The 20,294-nt window shown below is 32.9% G+C and overlaps 4 protein-coding genes across 5 annotated transcripts; 2 read left to right on the forward strand and 2 right to left on the reverse strand.

The window, feature by feature from the left end:
* Positions 1-1,300: 1,300 nt before the first annotated feature.
* Bma-twk-40 (Uncharacterized protein) lies at positions 1,301-5,875 on the reverse strand (the record flags this gene model as incomplete). Of its 2 annotated transcripts, XM_043077015.1 has the most annotated exons (9): positions 1,301-1,471; positions 1,769-1,922; positions 2,001-2,083; positions 2,371-2,520; positions 2,583-2,682; positions 2,829-2,970; positions 3,051-3,254; positions 3,497-3,716; positions 5,741-5,875. In XM_043077015.1, the coding sequence occupies 9 exons, from the start codon at positions 5,873-5,875 to the stop codon at positions 1,301-1,303; spliced, it is 1,359 nt and encodes a 452-aa protein (XP_042932949.1). The 2 variants fall into 2 exon arrangements, with proteins under 2 accessions (XP_042932949.1, XP_001900430.2); XM_001900395.2 differs by lacking the exon at positions 5,741-5,875.
* A 2,665-nt stretch (positions 5,876-8,540) lies between these two features.
* Bm17385 (Uncharacterized protein) lies at positions 8,541-10,725 on the forward strand (the record flags this gene model as incomplete). Its single annotated transcript, XM_001900396.2, has 8 exons — positions 8,541-8,563; positions 8,934-9,010; positions 9,250-9,352; positions 9,444-9,540; positions 9,779-9,901; positions 9,969-10,083; positions 10,229-10,386; positions 10,567-10,725. 8 exons carry the CDS (start codon positions 8,541-8,543, stop codon positions 10,723-10,725), a joined length of 855 nt encoding a protein of 284 aa, XP_001900431.1.
* Positions 10,726-12,230: 1,505 nt separating this feature from the next.
* On the forward strand, positions 12,231-15,500 carry Bma-dnj-10 (Uncharacterized protein; the record flags this gene model as incomplete). The annotated part of the gene is made up of 11 exons (XM_001900397.2): positions 12,231-12,321; positions 12,402-12,538; positions 12,645-12,725; positions 12,857-13,010; positions 13,176-13,378; positions 13,588-13,809; positions 13,900-14,019; positions 14,559-14,707; positions 14,926-15,023; positions 15,230-15,317; positions 15,482-15,500. The coding sequence occupies 11 exons, from the start codon at positions 12,231-12,233 to the stop codon at positions 15,498-15,500; spliced, it is 1,362 nt and encodes a 453-aa protein (XP_001900432.2).
* Positions 15,501-16,220: 720 nt separating this feature from the next.
* Positions 16,221-18,405, reverse strand: Bm10857 (Uncharacterized protein; the record flags this gene model as incomplete). The annotated part of the gene is made up of 8 exons (XM_043077016.1): positions 16,221-16,379; positions 16,560-16,717; positions 16,863-16,977; positions 17,045-17,167; positions 17,406-17,502; positions 17,594-17,696; positions 17,936-18,012; positions 18,383-18,405. The coding sequence occupies 8 exons, from the start codon at positions 18,403-18,405 to the stop codon at positions 16,221-16,223; spliced, it is 855 nt and encodes a 284-aa protein (XP_042932950.1).
* Positions 18,406-20,294: the final 1,889 nt, after the last annotated feature.

A 20,294-nucleotide genomic window follows, 5' to 3' on the forward strand; every position in this document is an offset into this window, starting at 1 on the left:
TAAAATTCCTATAACAAATGATTGCAGCATTATAAGTTTTAAATTATAAGCAGGTCCAAATATATCATTAATCAAACAACAACTGATAATATAGTAACCAAGAAATTGTTATCAAAAAAATAATTTTCTCTATGGCGTAGAAAGTCACCGCTGAAGGCGAAGAAATTTTCCTAGCAAAACTTTGTCGAGATGATTCAATAAATGGTAGTTTTCTATTGGCATGATATAACTGATAGCCTAGGCCAATTTGTTTGATTTCTATAACGCTAGTTGTTAGAACTGGATCCTATCTGTGGCTGAAGATATTGTTATTTCTCATATATCCCATCAATTTTTTGACAATACTTCACAAAGATTCAGAAAGTTGTAGTGTCATCAAAGCGTTCAAGCACTACTAGAATCAGCCGTCATGGCTTTCGCGGTATAAATCGCATAAGTCAGTATAAATGGCGATATAAATCCATTGCACTTTATATCATAACTCCATCTTTATTATGTTCGGTAACGGAAAGTTCCATTTAATAATCAGATATTGACTTTAGCTTTTTGATCTTTCTAATTTCTTTTAAAAGTCAAACTATTGTGAGATGTCTGATGTTAAGCTTTTAAGATGCACCTGCAATTAGCAAAACAATCACTTTTGCTAATTGCTCTCAATTACTCCTGGAGTTCCACTGCTTGTTTATCTCTTTTTTTGAGTGTTTCTTCCAAACACTTCATGAAACACTACATTATACAATGTTTGGCAGATCAAATGAGCTGATAATATCACTAATTACTTTGCTTCCACTGCTTTATGGTTCATTTTGAACTCTTCTATTCCTTTTATATAGTATCATTCTCCTAATTCAAATCACATACGAGCGATTAGCAAAGACTATGAAACAAGAATTGCATTAGAACAACGATATAGCCAAATTTATTAAATATATTACAATTAGGAACAACAAATTTAGTGGAACGAAAACTGTGATTACCTTTGTACCAACCTAGTCTATTATCTTGGCCAGATAAATCCATAAATCATGGCCAGAACCGATTGCACTTGATAGACTTAACAGATGCACAACACTTTGGTATCGTGTTTGAATCTTTGAGGAAACATGCTTATTCAATCGAGTGTTCATCTAGCATTCTGACGATTGTCTAGTAAGAATATATTTCTTCTTTTTTTAACTCGACAAGTAAAATGTAACATTCGTTCTCTACAGTTTAGCAAAGTTTTGAATTTTTTCTCTGATATTTCCAGAAATAAAATTGGAATTTTGATGTGGATGGATAGCAGCCTATCTATTCTCTATCAAACCGTACTAAGTTCATTAGGTTTATTAAATATGTTAGTGAAAAAGTGCATTCGACTGTCTTCACTAGCTAATGAACCATAGTCGATGTATCGAATGAGAGGTAAATCTTCTGGAGTATAAGCCCCTTTTAGCCGTATCTGGTGTCCCTGTCTTTTCTGACCATATTTCTGAAAATAAGAAAAATCAGTCCATACGACATAAAACAACTTAACAGCAACTATTACTATCACTCAAATATCCTGCTTTGCATTAAATATCGGTTTTGTCGAGTGTGAGGAGAGAAGAATTAGATAGGTCAAGTCAATTCATTTGAGAGCTGTGCTTGACTAATTTAGTATGTCATCGCATCACATCAAATACAGTGATGCCCACCAAGATTCAGGAAGCATTAGCACTGTACAAAAGCCTGACTATCTAATACGAATGACTGAGAATAATGCTTCCTTCGATTCAGAAATATATACCTGATGTAAAACAGATGCATATCGCATTAAATCCGGAACATGTACCATTCTTCCACCAACATTCACTAGAGCATAACGAGCATCTTTAATGGCTCGTCCAAAATAATGAATCTTGCGAATATACTGAATTCCAACCAGATCAACGCACATCGTCCTATAGAAGTTCATTTTGAATCAAAGAGCTATCAAATATTCGTTAGAAATGGAAATGAAAATAACTAGACAAACAAACGTTATGGCTAGCCCAACAACAATGTAGAAAAGATCGAATAAAAAGTATTCTTGCTTAACTGGTACGATATCGCCAAACCCAACCTGAAAGCAAATTTGACTTAACAAGACTTAAACAAATGACTGAATAGGAGTAGAGGAGAAACGACGCAGAATTTATATGATTAAGAAATGTCGGAATTGAATGGAATTCTCATAATTGAAATGACCGATTTTCCGAAATCAAAGTATTTCTTAAAATTTCAAAAACATGTCACCTTACTGTTTTTATCTTTTAATTCTTCCGCTTGAAAAAAAAATTAAAAAGTTTGATGCAATATAGGAAGGTACAAAATTAAGTAGCAATTCAGCAATCAAAGTAATAAACTAACCGTAGTCATAGTAATAAATGAAAAGTAGAAACCAGAAAAGAAATCCCAATGTTCCCACAAAGCAAGCAAGACAGCACCAATTGTTATGTAACCAAGTAGCGTTCCAACAATTAGCAAGATCGGTATCGAGACATATTGTTCCAGTCCGAACTACAACTGTTGCAAAATGAAACCCGATTCAATTATGTTTTTTACTAAACGGTAAAACCCACCTGTAGTAGCTGATCCTTCACAGTACCACTTATTTCACCGACCACTGATGTGATACATACAGTTTTCTTCTCTTTGCATCTTTTTTTCGCTTCTGCATATCTGCATATATTCATACCTACACTATATATTAGGATATAAAGGAGGGAGCCATCTTCGGGATTTACCTCTCTACAAGTCACTGTCCACTCCTTCGGAATTGAAGAGATCCACCCCGCCCTTTAGGTCATTTCAGCGTGCGTACATACTTTGCATACAGCCATATAATATTTTCACTGAGGAATTTGCCGATATCAGCAACAGTGATGAGTATAAGCGGTACACCGAATAGAGCATAAACAATGCAAAACATGCGTCCTTGGAATGTTACCGGTACCAAATTGCCGTATCCTGAAGTAAATGCGACATTTAATGAGCTTAGCTAAATTAATTAATTCAAGTTTAGAAAACCAATATCTATGAAATCTTACCAATTGTTGTCAAAAGAGTAGCTGTGAAGAAGAGAGCTGTTGTGAAGGTCCAGTTATATTCCTCTTCTTCCACAAAATCATCAGTTAAAGTTGTCGCAGTGCTACTTCGTAGATGCGAGGCAGTGATGTAATGCGTGTCAAAAGCTTCAAACAAAACTCGTGTCACATTGTCCACGTGATGGATAGCTATACGCTCAATTTCCTCTGTAAAGAATTAATCAGTTATAATACAGTTGGAAAATAGATAACACTCATATATTGTATAATTATTGAATAATACCAAGTTAATATTGAATATAAATAATTGACCAATGGATACGAGTGAGAGATATTAACTTTACTCAAGTACTTTAGTTGGCCTTATCATTTCTATGAATCCAAATTTCTTGCATTCCTATATTTCAGATTTAAATGACAGACTGATTGATTATAAATACTGCATATACCATCTGAGATTGATTCATCATTCAGCATAATCCATAATTCGTCAAGCATCAATTTTCTTTGAGCAGAAATATCTTTCAAGCTTTCACGTCTCACAGCAATTTCATTAGGTCGTTCCAAATGATAGAATGCAAGTGCACCACCAATGGCATACAACAATGACAAAATAATGAGACCGATGTGAGGCAAAATTATTCGCGCATATTTTTTCCAACCAACCATCTGAATTTGAATTTAATCCAATCTCTTACAGTGATATTAGCTTTCTGAATATTTCGCAAAGTTCGGAAATAAGAATGAACTGATAAAGTGTCCAACATAGCTTGTTATTTATAGTGACACATGTTTTTGATGTTACTAAGCTTAATAGAAGGTTTACTCTTAATAGAAGGTTTACTCTGGAGTATTTGTTGCCAGTACCTGTACTCCAGACGATGAACCATTTGGTAGACTCTTTTACAACCACATTTGATTGCATTTTCACACATCTAAGGTCCAAAAGTAGCAAAATATTGCATCGCAAGTATTCCTAGCGAGCATAGGTTAATTAATTTATGCAAGAAAAAAATTACTTTTCAAAGACCGCTTGTAATAAGAGATAAAAATATGAAAACAATCTACAGATAAAGCTTTTTCTATGTGGGAAAAGAATGCGATATCAGTAGTGAATATCAGTAAAGAAGACAAGATTCGATTTTCTTTCTAGACTGCTCCATTGGTTCAATTTTGAAAATATTTCTCTTCAATATTTATTTTCATCTATGACTGCAAGCATTTTATTATAAAATATCAACTATTTTACATTTGGAAGAGCAAAACAGACTAATAAAAGCCTTAGGAAATATCCTTATATGACACAATGCTGCTGCCATAATATGATGTGATGGTGTTTGAAGTTTTGAGAAGTATCAAGTGGCAAATTTTGATAATTATCTCAGCATAGTGCAAGTAAAGGGAAGAAGAATAAGAATCGTTGTTAGGAGAGTAAAAAAGGAAGAGAGTGAGTGTATGTTGTGGAGCATCAAGGGATGATCTATTTACTAGAAATGGTAGTAGGTATCTTGTTATGTGAAAGGAACAGTGAAACCATTGATTGAGGCCTATCTCGCATGCATTCCTGAAGTCACCAGCCGAATACTACTCCCTTTTCACTCACAGGGCCAGGGCGGCTTTTTCAGCAGCGCTATGAATCTATCTCATCAATGATTAACAAGTGCGCCTCGCATTACATTCTCCACAATTTTAATTCGTCCCTATTATTGATCAGGATGAAGTAATTTATGAAAATAATCGCACAAAACGTCTTGAATAGTTCACAAGAAGGTTAAGTTTTAACATTGAGGGTGACGACAGTATGACCAATGCTATACAATTTACGATCATGGAAGTTTATGGAAGATAAGACTTTTAATGAAATCTTTTAGCTGATTTATCAGACATAGATATCTAATAATCTCATTTGTCAAAAGGTATTTTTGGAAAAATAAAGGAAAAATAAATTAGAAGAAAGTTGAAGCGCAGGAATATTATAAGATGAAAAAACTAAAGTTAAATTAATAGGCAATGAAGAGAAGAAAAAGGAGGATATATCTATTAATATAGTCCAGCTGGAAAGCTTTCACTTGAGCTTTACGAAAATAGCAATGAATAATGAATAAGTTTATACAAACATCAGCCATCACTTGAGGAAAACCGTATTGCAAATGAAATTACCGAGATGAACCAAAATTTCCGGCAATATTCGAAAACACATTTATTTCAAAAACTTTTTTCGCTTTTATAGAAATCTATCCGGAAAGGTGAATTAAAACAGGCCAGATAAAACAAACAAATATGAAATATGCCATAATCAATTAAAAATACTCAATAATGCCAGAAGGGTTCCAACTCTTTTTCATATGTCAAATCTATTAATGGAATGTTTTACCAACAAAAACTTCGTCAATTAGAAAATCAGAATCAGAAGAAGAAGAAAAAAAAAGAAGAAAGAAGACGGCTAACAAACTGATACATTATTTGAGAAAAATGCAATGATCTTCGGGGATAAGTTTGGGGAATTTCATGTGTTTTCTGAATGTTTCTTGACAACAAATTCAGAATCACTTTGCTTCTAATTGCCTGTCCACAGATAAGAAATCATTTCGTTTCGATCTACACAAAAGGGATGATAATCTGATGAAACAAACAAATCAAACAAATAAATCCATGTAAATAAACCTTTGCTTATCAAGAGAATCCTTACAAACCTTATTGATGCCAACTAAATGATTAATTTCCCATTGATCGCTTTTTTCGCTACTGTCATCATCATCATCATCATGTAGATTTGGTAATTCCTGTAGCAGTAATGTTGTTGTGACGGATTTCTTTTTCACTTCCATCTGTCCCTGCAAACTTACTTACTTATTGATTATTCACACAGACAACTTATTGTATTAGTCTGCGTGTCATCGACGAACAAGGAATTCATTTTACAAATATCATCACTGGTTTGCCTGATTTCATCTCTTTAGCTTTATCCCTCCTAGTTTATGCTAATCAATCAACCATGTTGTAACCAATGGAATGTCAATTACACTGACACATTACCAAAAGTTCGTCTCAACGATGCAAGCATATCTAAAAGGCTTCTAGATCTTTGTCATCACTTATAAGGGATCCACATAGAGTGGTAGGATGTGTCGAAGAGGGCTAAGAATGTTGAAACTACAGCACTTGCAATTATCTAGTCTGCAAAGCAATCATGGTGCTTATTAAATGCTGAGAGGAAAATTTTTAGTTACGGACTTGCCATATTTTGAAATAATTAATCGTTAACGTTTAATGTGCCGAATGCATAGTTTCATAAATTAATAAAAAACAAATATGAGAAAAAAAAAAAAATCTTATATTTGAGAAGTTGATAGCATTTTCGCAGGTTTTGAGAGAATAAAATAGGAAGACTAAGTTAGAGAGTAGAGTAGAATAATGAGAGCAATATGCAGCATAATGCTTCTTAATACAAACTAACCACTGCAGATGGCGGATTTTCAATTTTCTTCAAATTTCTCTTCTCAATTTTACTTATCACACAGACAATTCAATTTCTTCCAAAGAGCTATTTTTAATTTATTTTGGCTTTGGTCTCATCTGTGCTACTTTTCTGCTATTTTTATATTCTATTCTTGTTTCTCCGTTTCAGCTTCTTCAAAATTGTAATCAACAATTTTCAATCAAATATTCTAGTAATTTATCATTGCTTCTACATATTAAATATTAAAATGACAATAGGAGAAATCGTAACTGCAATGAATAGATTTGAGCGGTTGTTTCTAGCGCTCCTGTTATTGCCCAATATTGTAAAAGGTGACGCTGATTGAATTTATATTTTAAAAGCGCTTATCGAGAAGAGATAATCATCATCTGAGTTTGATAAATTCATTTAGAAGCACTGATTAGAAGGCTGAGACAACACAACGCAACGTATGAATTTCGTTTCTTTTCACTCAATAATACTCATTGAACGAGTTGCGTAAGAAACGATGGATTGTTTTGGGAAACTGACTGGAAGAATGACTCTAACACAAGTGTTTTGAAGAAAAGTTAAATAGTTGCAACAATCAAATTGGATTAATCAGAAACGCAAAGATTACTTCAATTCAATTTTAGGAGACATTTCGATAGTGTTTTCTATCTTTCATTCAGCTTATATTTAATTAAATTACATGACAGGCCGCTTAAACTTATTTAATGATAGCTTCAGTGTTACATTCTGGTTCAACCACAACGATAATATCTGCGACAACAAAATCAATGCATATATCATTATCTGAGGATGAAACTCAAAATACGAACCGAAACAGAGGTGCAATTTAATGATAAATTCAATTCTTGTTATTTTATATTTGAGTTGAAGAAGTGATACTTCGTTCTGGTTGCTAACTTAATGATATAATTAATGTAAATAGAAAAGTTATTTAAAATTTTACAATAATTTTTAAACTGTTCTAATAATTACAAAAAAAGTTATTATTTTGGAAATTGCAAAGCAATTGATAATGGATTCAGGAAGTAGGAAGAGGCACATCCACTTTCAACATTCCTTCTAAACCATCCAAACAGGTTCTCTCTGTTTCCGTGAACTAAATCGTATTTAGGTATGTATATCCGCTGTGCATCATCTTTTGAGCATTCCATATCCCACTATCATATCTTTATACACATCCTCTTTCTCAAAATTTATCAAAAATTTCAATGCTTTTTATAATTATAATAAACATAATGAAATAAAAAATCCTACATAATATCCTAGATTGAGTTTAAACAATGAGCAGCACATCAACACCAATTTTTACCCTTATCAAAAGAAAGTAACATAAAATGCTCAAGACCAGTTTTCTCTTTCGTTTTTTTTTGCACGTAATTAGATTTTTATATCCAATTGTTTTTATGTTGTTTCGATCGTTTACAATATCGATATCAAACAATAATCCTAACTTCGGTTTTAAAGGTTATTAAAGACAGTAACAGTTGATAATGCGATATTAATTGTCCACATAAGGATCGCTTTTTTTATTTCTCTTGTCCCTGAAGAAGACTGTAAATGAAGGAAATTTATTGAGATAAATCAACTTTAGCGTTGTTTAACAAATGATTTTCGTTGGATGAAAAAAAAATTTTTTTTTTTCAAGCCAAAATGACGTTATTACTTCTAATCAGTGATGCAAATCAGTTAAATCAAACCTGTTTCAGCTTAGTTATTAGTGTTATCTTGCTTGAGTAAAATCTCATTTCAAATAATCTACTCCAATGCTTTTTTTTCTTATAATTCGTTAATCTTTTCTACTTCAAAAATGGCCAAGCTGCAGGTGCCTTTTATGTTCATAACCCTATATTGCTAGAAACATTCCATTATTTATTTGCAGCAACACAGCTTTGGTTCTTGCTAACATCGTTGATAGCATCGTTATACGTAACTGCCGTTCTTTTATTTACTTGTTGTTGTAGTCGAATTGCTACTACACGATTGTTTGCATTATATTGTCTAGCAAACATTATCATACAACAATGTTTAAATCATTATTGATATGGCAAGTGAAATATATGTACATTGTAAAAATTGAATTGGATTCAAATAAATAATAAATATTTCAACGAAAAAAAAATTTCAATTTCTAGAATCATCGATAGCTATGCATGTAGAAGATATTATTGATGAGTTAAAAGATAGAAAAAAGCTAAGAATTAAGAGGAAGATAGCAGTTTTTATACATTTCTATCAAATTAATTGGCATTCTATAATGTTCGTGAGATTACCATTAATACTGATAATTAATTAGCTTCTGCTCAGAGCCACTACATATCCAAATGTGGAAAGGAATACTAGAGAAGCTTTTTGGAATCTTTTTCTTAACAATTTGTGTCTACTGATAGCAGATTGTAGTAAATTAATATTTTCAGGATCCTGTGTGTTTCATCAGTCAGTATAACAGTAGCAAGCGAATCAGTTAGATTTGCTTCAAAATTTCTTCAGCAAGGTTGAATTTTTCACTCAACATAATATCGTTACAGTAAACAAATACTAAAATAATGACTAAATTGCAACTTCTTACATCTATTTGCCTGTTTAATGTATTAATATTAGCTAATGCAGTGATATTTCGGGAGTTCCATTATCTGGATGCGCTCAACATTTCTCACAGTTGTGTGAGTGTGAGAAGACATCAATATAGAGGATTAATGGAAAATAATAAGTAAAATCAATATTCGAATATAGGTGATCCGGAACCTTCATCAGATTATATCACTCGGATTTATTCGATGCGATTTTGTCCATATTGTGACAGAGCTATCATCGCTGCATACAAAAAAGGCATCCAGTTAGTCTCTTGAAATTTAAAAATATGAAATGAATTTATTAATATTATTTGCAAACTAAAATTCACAACCCATTATTAAAATTTGTTTCAGATTTGAAGTTCTGAATATTAATCTTCAAAATAAACCCGACTGGTTCCTTTCAAAGCATCCTGAAGGGACTGTACCGCTTCTAGAACATGATGGCAAGGTTCCTTATGTAATTGAATATTTATATTTATTAAAAATAATACTAAAAACCTACTCACTTCATTTCTAGATTATTCCACCTTTTGACTAACAAATAATGTTATTAATGTATTTGTAGAGTATAATTCATTATTTTTTTTAGCCATATTCTTGGAAGCTATGCGAAAAGCATATTGTGATCAGAGTTAAATGGGACTTATCGGCTACTTTTTATAAAAGTTATAACTATGAAATTGCAGCTAGTACCCGACTCCCGAGTGATTATAGAATATTTGGATGATGCATTTCCGGAAACAAGCATTTTGCCTAGAGAACCATATCTTCGAGCAAAGCAACGATATGATGCAAATAAACTAGACTCGGTACATTAACTAATTTTTACAACCACGCACCCACGATACTCTTTATGATAGATAATATTTATTACAGGTTTGCAGTACAATACAAAAAGTGTCATATTTGACACAGCTATCTGGCAATATCACAACTCTTGCAACGGAACTTGCCGTGGCTGAGAAATTGCTAGAAACTTCTTTCTATTCAGGTTCCGTTCTTCCCTGGTTCCTTACTTTTTTCATCCATTTACTTTTGTCCTTTTCTTATGAGCCTTCTTAAATATTTTGGTTTAAAATTTCACTTCATCTCTCCTTCGTTCACTTATTTATGATTTAAATTGACTTTTAATGTAGGCACAACACCTGGCTTACCAGACATTGTCTTGTATCCGTTCATTCACCGATTGCATGTCATCCGACAATTCGTTAGAGACAGTTTCCTTGATGATTATTTCCCGAATCACTTTCCAAAACTTGTAAAATGGTTCATTAGGATGCGAACTATGCCAGAGGTAACCGTTAATTAAAACTATAGGATGAACTAACAATTTAAAAGAACTGAAAATTTTGGAGTAATAGGATGCACAGGATAATAAAGTATCTTGCAAGCTTTAGCTTGTTAACATCACAATTTTTTTGAACATTTCAAAAATGGAATTTGGTAAAGACGCAATTATTATCTTTCATTGCAGACCCAAGTAGTTCGAGAACCAGAACACCACTTGAAGGCATTCCTGATCAGCAAAGCAAAACAAAATGCTACTGATTTCGATATCCATCTCTCTGGTTCTAACATACCAATTAATCGGAAATTTCTCAACGATTCAACCGTTCAATGGCACAACAATTAAATCTAAACATTAAATGCAGAAAACCAAAACAAAGAGTAACTAATGTAAAGAGTATCATTGCGGACGGAGAAGCTAATTATTTCTATCTCCATCTTCTCTTTTTCATTTTTTTAATATGCGAAATATTTGGTGCATCCATTGAACACTTATTTATATCAGGAACTGAAATCATAAATAATAAAGGTATGACAACAAGATTGCCATCAAAACCTTTAATGTATGATCAGTAGCTAAAATCGAATTCCATATTTGTATATATTTTGCCTTTGTCCACAAAGAAGCGTACTTGATACGAGATTTTAATCAGCGCTGGAGTTGGTGAAGTGCCAAACTTGGAAGCAAAACAAGTATTGGAAAAAATATTCTACTCCTTACTTTCTCAGGAATGAAGATTAAAACAAATAGCTAAAGAAGTACCATGATCGTATAATCCAAAAGATTGAAAACTTTCATTGTAAATACAAGCAAGTAATGAATATATTAAAATCGATTATGAAGGAAGGGAAGAATACAAAAAGTGCACTCAACCTCCCCATTCCTGTAAAAGTTTGGCAGCAAATATCATTATTTTACAAAATACAGGAAATCTGAGCATAATATTGCCGTACGCAATTTCAAGTCACGCCAGTTGCAAGATTCAATCTATCACCTTCCTAAAATAATATTTGTATTCGACTATTTAAAAAAGTATCCATTATGGGAGAGCAAATAAATCGTGTTCGTATCATATTTCAAATCCGAAAGATTCACTTAAAGAATAATCTTGGCACGTTATAATATTGTCCGTTGTCTTTTCAGAATTCTCTGAACCATACCGGAACTATTGTCCTGTATTTCTTGTAACAATAATAGCAAATTAACTTAGGGAGGAAGAGAGGGAGAGAGAGATTTGAAGAGATAGTACTGAAGTTGTAATGAAGAAAACAGGTTGCTAACAGTTTTGGCTAGCAATCGTGATAGCAGATGAAAGAGTTCTATTTGGTGAGACGGAAGAGTTAGAAATTGCGAGAAAAGGTGTTAGAAGGGACTGGGAACTCTCTTCTCTTCCTCCCTTACTATTTTGATGTCTTTAAAACGAGAAGGAAGTTGTAAGGTGTGCAGTTCAACTGCAGGAGACAAATAAGGTCCCGCAGTGGCTTTTAGATCTCGGTACTTTCCGGCGCTTAAGCTAATAGAAACATTTCGGCCGAGTGCTTAGGGAACTCTTCTTCTTTTCGTTACTCCACTTGCGCTAGTAGTTACATGGGTCTGGGTAACGAAGTGATGAATCTAGAGGTTGAAATTGATGAAGAATAACGACTAATATAAAGATCTAAAAGATTGTGTACTCTTATCTCCAAATCTTTTGTGATTGAGATGACAAACCCGCATTGTGCAAATTGTCATCTTATAGAAAGTCTGGAAATGTTGGCAGTGAAATACTATAGTATGTGCAAATCCGGATTCTGTTTTCAATTCTTCATTACATTTGCAGGTATCATAGGTGTGCAGGACCTGACAGCTCGATGCTTCCTGCAGGTCGAAGTCTGTGCCGACTAGTCACTCATTGCTTAATCCATCATCATGCACCTGTTCATTGTGCAGCGATGGTCACAAGTGAATGATTTATAAATTTTAACATACATACTACTAATTTGGATATAGATTAGAATATTTGTTTAATTATTGATTTTCAGATGGGCAATGGAATATTTTGAGGAAGCAAACAGTTGGAATTCACACGAGTAGTATTAGGTACAAAAGGGACTATTATGAGATTTTGGGCTTGAAGAAGGGAGCCTCGACAAAGGATATCAAAAAAGCATACTACAAGGTTTACGATGTTTACTAATGTTTCAGATTTGTGTATTCTTGGCAGTACTGCAGTATGTTATCAAATAGAAGTGTTTTTGAGAAAGGGAATTGTTGCATTTTTTCAGCTAGCCAAACAGTACCATCCGGATGTAAATAAAAGCAAAGATGCTAATGCTCGATTTCAAGAGGTGTCTGAAGCTTATGAGGTTAGTGTAAAGAATCATTTTGCATGCTCCAGTAGTTACAAATCGTGTCTAGGCTAAGGAAGTCAAAAGTTATATTTGAGATTGTTGAATAGATTTTATTTCGGTCCAGTTTGGATCTGAAGTCTTTTGAGGTGCTTAGTGATGATCAGAAACGTGCTCAGTACGATCAGTTTGGCGCAGATCCATTCCAACAGCGTCAGACTGCTGGGGCAGCAAGTTACGATGCAGGTGGCTGGCAATACCAATCAACAATCGATCCAGAAGAATTATTTAAGAAAATGTTCGGTAAGGATTTGTAAAGTATGGGCGCCATTTATGCAGGATATCTCAATCAGACATTAAGTCATTCTGATTTTGGTGGAATCTAGAAGCTTGATTGCGTAATCTTCTTTCCTATTAATTGTTGTTGGTTACTAATAATTAATTGAGGCTATGTGATTGCATTTTCAGGGGGGCGAAGTCCATTTTCCAATTTCACAAGTAGTTTCAGCGATTTTGCTGATTCGGCAGATGGCTTTGAATCATCAGAGCAGCATGTTTTGAACATATCATTCGAAGATGCAGCTCGCGGAGCTCAGAAATCTTTGAATATAAATGCTGTGGACGATTGTCCAGCATGTTTTGGAAAAGGAGTTCAACCGGGTTATAAAAAGGTTTTGCCTTATTTGTTACCATTTATATTCTTTTTTTCAAGTTAAGTTTACTTTTGGTATTGACGACCATTCCTTGACGAAATTGGTGTGATTTGAGGTGGGAAATCAATGTGGTTCATTCTAGTAAACATTCATGTAAACGGTAGTTGTAATTTTTTTAGAACTACGGACTGATCACTTAGTGCAAAATACACGTCCCTTATTTACAGGTTTCTTGTCCATATTGTAATGGGACAGGTTACGTCACGCAACAGATGGGTGGATTTTATATGCAGTCCACTTGTGGGCGTTGTCGGGGGACGGGTTCTTACAATAAAAATCCATGTTTACAATGCGAAGGACATGGTCGAACAGTTCAACGGCGTGCTGTAACTGTTAATGTACCAGCTGGAATAAATGATGGTGAAACTGTTCGGATGCCTGTAGGGAAGGTCCGTTTTGAAGATTTTTGTCGAAAAACATCTTATGAATAAACTCGTGCATTATGTCATTACTTATATTCATGATTTTTTTTTTTTCAGTCAACTGTTTTTATTACGTTCAAAGTGGCTCCGTCATCACGTTTCCGTCGTGATAAGTATGACATTCATTGTGATGTTGAAATATCTGTTGCACAAGCGATTCTTGGAGGCACCGTCAAAGTACTTCATTTTTTCCTTTTTGCAAAATATACTGAAGGCTATTATTTGAGAGAAGTTAAGAGAAAGAAAAAAGAGAAACGGAGTTGTGAAACATAAAAAATAAGTAATGTAGTATGACATGATTCAAAGAGTGGCAAAAAATTCCCATTGCATTTGGTTGATTTCATGAATTATGTAGTAGGCCCTAGTTTTGGAACAAGTTGAGAGTGAGTGATTATATTTTTCATGATCTTGAGGAAATAGAAAAACATGCCAACTGCTGTGGTTCAATAACAAAATAATATTGTGAATGGTTAGAATTGGGTACATGAAAAAAGAAAAGGAGAATCCCATTTTATTCCAAGACCATGAGTTAATTTTAGAGAACAAGTTTAATTTCGACGCTTTCCTTAGTGTGCTTTTACTTGTTGAATCCTGCATTCGTACTGGGGCTGGATTGAGATATTCAGATTCAGCCATTTTCGATTGCCACCGAGTTTTGTTTAACTACTTTTGGTATATATATACGTACTGTATTTTATCATGGTTAAATTGTATAGGTACCTGGGATAAAGGAAGACACATATATACAAATACCATCGGGAACTGCATCACATACAAAAATGCGTTTAACGGGTAAAGGAATAAAAAAGTTGAATTATGCAGGATATGGAGACCAGTATATAAATATCAAGGTGAAAGTACCAAAGTAAGTGATTTTTAGTTTTACAAAACATTAGCAATATCTTGAAATCACTGTTTATTTTTAAGGTAGTTATAAATGAAATGATTGAAAACAGTTGGTAGTGAGTTGCTTAAATATCTGACGAGATTTGTATTGAGCTTTTGCAGGTGAGCTTCGCAGTGATTTATAAGAAATCGATGGATTATTTATTGAGATTTCACTTAATAAAATTTTTTTTTCAGGCTTTTAACAGACAAACAAAAAGCACTGATACAAGCTTGGGCTGAGCTGGAAACTGACACTCCAGGTACGATACAAGGAGTAAGCAGTACTATTGAAGGTAAGCTCTCCCTACCATTTTTTTTAATGAGGTAACTCTGTGTCATTTAATTTCTTATAACTGTGTTTAATTATTCGATTTTTTAAATCTGCTGTGACAAGCCACCAAATGATTATTCCTTCCCTGCTTAATTGATTATGGATGGCGAAGCCGTATTTTTTAAGTAATGAAAAATTACCTCTCCGTTTTGACTTCTCTTCTTTTAGACAATGAAAGAAAAAAAGGTGAAAATGGGGCGACAATAGTGGATGATAATGATGAAGGAAAGAGAAGTCAAAACGGAGAAGAAGAGAGGTATAACAATGAGACGTTTTTAAAGCGATTGAAAACGAAAATTTTTGGATAGGATGAGTTTGGAAGGTAGGCTACTGAATTTCTTGATAAAAGATCTAGTCTTGAGTAACGTTTATTAAGTACGTTTTCCAAGTTCATGAATAGTAAATGTCATTTATTTTCAGATCAAAAAATAGTCGATGATGAGACTGGCTATAATTCAAAAATAAGAGAAATTCTGAGGAATTCGAAGAGTAAATATTCATCTCATTCGAACAGTTAGGATAACGATGATAGTGATAATGATGACCATCTCTTCAAGAAAGAAAAAAGTTGTTTTGTAAAATGATTTTATTTGCTGCTAAATTGAAAAACATCTTTTACAGGAATGGGGAGGTTGAGTGCACTTTTTGTATTCTTCCCTTCCTTCATAATCGATTTTAATATATTCATTACTTGCTTGTATTTACAATGAAAGTTTTCAATCTTTTGGATTATACGATCATGGTACTTCTTTAGCTATTTGTTTTAATCTTCATTCCTGAGAAAGTAAGGAGTAGAATATTTTTTCCAATACTTGTTTTGCTTCCAAGTTTGGCACTTCACCAACTCCAGCGCTGATTAAAATCTCGTATCAAGTACGCTTCTTTGTGGACAAAGGCAAAATATATACAAATATGGAATTCGATTTTAGCTACTGATCATACATTAAAGGTTTTGATGGCAATCTTGTTGTCATACCTTTATTATTTATGATTTCAGTTCCTGATATAAATAAGTGTTCAATGGATGCACCAAATATTTCGCATATTAAAAAAATGAAAAAGAGAAGATGGAGATAGAAATAATTAGCTTCTCCGTCCGCAATGATACTCTTTACATTAGTTACTCTTTGTTTTGGTTTTCTGCATTTAATGTTTAGATTTAATTGTTGTGCCATTGAACGGTTGAATCGTTGAGAAATTTCCGATTAATTGGTATGTTAGAACCAGAGAGATGGATATCGAAATCAGTAGCATTTTGTTTTGCTTTGCTGATCAGGAATGCCTTCAAGTGGTGTTCTGGTTCTCGAACTACTTGGGTCTGCAATGAAAGATAATAATTGCGTCTTTACCAAATTCCATTTTTGAAATGTTCAAAAAAATTGTGATGTTAACAAGCTAAAGCTTGCAAGATACTTTATTATCCTGTGCATCCTATTACTCCAAAATTTTCAGTTCTTTTAAATTGTTAGTTCATCCTATAGTTTTAATTAACGGTTACCTCTGGCATAGTTCGCATCCTAATGAACCATTTTACAAGTTTTGGAAAGTGATTCGGGAAATAATCATCAAGGAAACTGTCTCTAACGAATTGTCGGATGACATGCAATCGGTGAATGAACGGATACAAGACAATGTCTGGTAAGCCAGGTGTTGTGCCTACATTAAAAGTCAATTTAAATCATAAATAAGTGAACGAAGGAGAGATGAAGTGAAATTTTAAACCAAAATATTTAAGAAGGCTCATAAGAAAAGGACAAAAGTAAATGGATGAAAAAAGTAAGGAACCAGGGAAGAACGGAACCTGAATAGAAAGAAGTTTCTAGCAATTTCTCAGCCACGGCAAGTTCCGTTGCAAGAGTTGTGATATTGCCAGATAGCTGTGTCAAATATGACACTTTTTGTATTGTACTGCAAACCTGTAATAAATATTATCTATCATAAAGAGTATCGTGGGTGCGTGGTTGTAAAAATTAGTTAATGTACCGAGTCTAGTTTATTTGCATCATATCGTTGCTTTGCTCGAAGATATGGTTCTCTAGGCAAAATGCTTGTTTCCGGAAATGCATCATCCAAATATTCTATAATCACTCGGGAGTCGGGTACTAGCTGCAATTTCATAGTTATAACTTTTATAAAAAGTAGCCGATAAGTCCCATTTAACTCTGATCACAATATGCTTTTCGCATAGCTTCCAAGAATATGGCTAAAAAAAATAATGAATTATACTCTACAAATACATTAATAACATTATTTGTTAGTCAAAAGGTGGAATAATCTAGAAATGAAGTGAGTAGGTTTTTAGTATTATTTTTAATAAATATAAATATTCAATTACATAAGGAACCTTGCCATCATGTTCTAGAAGCGGTACAGTCCCTTCAGGATGCTTTGAAAGGAACCAGTCGGGTTTATTTTGAAGATTAATATTCAGAACTTCAAATCTGAAACAAATTTTAATAATGGGTTGTGAATTTTAGTTTGCAAATAATATTAATAAATTCATTTCATATTTTTAAATTTCAAGAGACTAACTGGATGCCTTTTTTGTATGCAGCGATGATAGCTCTGTCACAATATGGACAAAATCGCATCGAATAAATCCGAGTGATATAATCTGATGAAGGTTCCGGATCACCTATATTCGAATATTGATTTTACTTATTATTTTCCATTAATCCTCTATATTGATGTCTTCTCACACTCACACAACTGTGAGAAATGTTGAGCGCATCCAGATAATGGAACTCCCGAAATATCACTGCATTAGCTAATATTAATACATTAAACAGGCAAATAGATGTAAGAAGTTGCAATTTAGTCATTATTTTAGTATTTGTTTACTGTAACGATATTATGTTGAGTGAAAAATTCAACCTTGCTGAAGAAATTTTGAAGCAAATCTAACTGATTCGCTTGCTACTGTTATACTGACTGATGAAACACACAGGATCCTGAAAATATTAATTTACTACAATCTGCTATCAGTAGACACAAATTGTTAAGAAAAAGATTCCAAAAAGCTTCTCTAGTATTCCTTTCCACATTTGGATATGTAGTGGCTCTGAGCAGAAGCTAATTAATTATCAGTATTAATGGTAATCTCACGAACATTATAGAATGCCAATTAATTTGATAGAAATGTATAAAAACTGCTATCTTCCTCTTAATTCTTAGCTTTTTTCTATCTTTTAACTCATCAATAATATCTTCTACATGCATAGCTATCGATGATTCTAGAAATTGAAATTTTTTTTTCGTTGAAATATTTATTATTTATTTGAATCCAATTCAATTTTTACAATGTACATATATTTCACTTGCCATATCAATAATGATTTAAACATTGTTGTATGATAATGTTTGCTAGACAATATAATGCAAACAATCGTGTAGTAGCAATTCGACTACAACAACAAGTAAATAAAAGAACGGCAGTTACGTATAACGATGCTATCAACGATGTTAGCAAGAACCAAAGCTGTGTTGCTGCAAATAAATAATGGAATGTTTCTAGCAATATAGGGTTATGAACATAAAAGGCACCTGCAGCTTGGCCATTTTTGAAGTAGAAAAGATTAACGAATTATAAGAAAAAAAAGCATTGGAGTAGATTATTTGAAATGAGATTTTACTCAAGCAAGATAACACTAATAACTAAGCTGAAACAGGTTTGATTTAACTGATTTGCATCACTGATTAGAAGTAATAACGTCATTTTGGCTTGAAAAAAAAAAATTTTTTTTTCATCCAACGAAAATCATTTGTTAAACAACGCTAAAGTTGATTTATCTCAATAAATTTCCTTCATTTACAGTCTTCTTCAGGGACAAGAGAAATAAAAAAAGCGATCCTTATGTGGACAATTAATATCGCATTATCAACTGTTACTGTCTTTAATAACCTTTAAAACCGAAGTTAGGATTATTGTTTGATATCGATATTGTAAACGATCGAAACAACATAAAAACAATTGGATATAAAAATCTAATTACGTGCAAAAAAAAACGAAAGAGAAAACTGGTCTTGAGCATTTTATGTTACTTTCTTTTGATAAGGGTAAAAATTGGTGTTGATGTGCTGCTCATTGTTTAAACTCAATCTAGGATATTATGTAGGATTTTTTATTTCATTATGTTTATTATAATTATAAAAAGCATTGAAATTTTTGATAAATTTTGAGAAAGAGGATGTGTATAAAGATATGATAGTGGGATATGGAATGCTCAAAAGATGATGCACAGCGGATATACATACCTAAATACGATTTAGTTCACGGAAACAGAGAGAACCTGTTTGGATGGTTTAGAAGGAATGTTGAAAGTGGATGTGCCTCTTCCTACTTCCTGAATCCATTATCAATTGCTTTGCAATTTCCAAAATAATAACTTTTTTTGTAATTATTAGAACAGTTTAAAAATTATTGTAAAATTTTAAATAACTTTTCTATTTACATTAATTATATCATTAAGTTAGCAACCAGAACGAAGTATCACTTCTTCAACTCAAATATAAAATAACAAGAATTGAATTTATCATTAAATTGCACCTCTGTTTCGGTTCGTATTTTGAGTTTCATCCTCAGATAATGATATATGCATTGATTTTGTTGTCGCAGATATTATCGTTGTGGTTGAACCAGAATGTAACACTGAAGCTATCATTAAATAAGTTTAAGCGGCCTGTCATGTAATTTAATTAAATATAAGCTGAATGAAAGATAGAAAACACTATCGAAATGTCTCCTAAAATTGAATTGAAGTAATCTTTGCGTTTCTGATTAATCCAATTTGATTGTTGCAACTATTTAACTTTTCTTCAAAACACTTGTGTTAGAGTCATTCTTCCAGTCAGTTTCCCAAAACAATCCATCGTTTCTTACGCAACTCGTTCAATGAGTATTATTGAGTGAAAAGAAACGAAATTCATACGTTGCGTTGTGTTGTCTCAGCCTTCTAATCAGTGCTTCTAAATGAATTTATCAAACTCAGATGATGATTATCTCTTCTCGATAAGCGCTTTTAAAATATAAATTCAATCAGCGTCACCTTTTACAATATTGGGCAATAACAGGAGCGCTAGAAACAACCGCTCAAATCTATTCATTGCAGTTACGATTTCTCCTATTGTCATTTTAATATTTAATATGTAGAAGCAATGATAAATTACTAGAATATTTGATTGAAAATTGTTGATTACAATTTTGAAGAAGCTGAAACGGAGAAACAAGAATAGA

This window comes from Brugia malayi (assembly GCF_000002995.4).
Source record: "Brugia malayi strain FR3 genome assembly, contig: Bm_v4_Chr1_scaffold_001, whole genome shotgun sequence".
Lineage (NCBI taxonomy): Eukaryota > Metazoa > Nematoda > Chromadorea > Rhabditida > Onchocercidae > Brugia > Brugia malayi.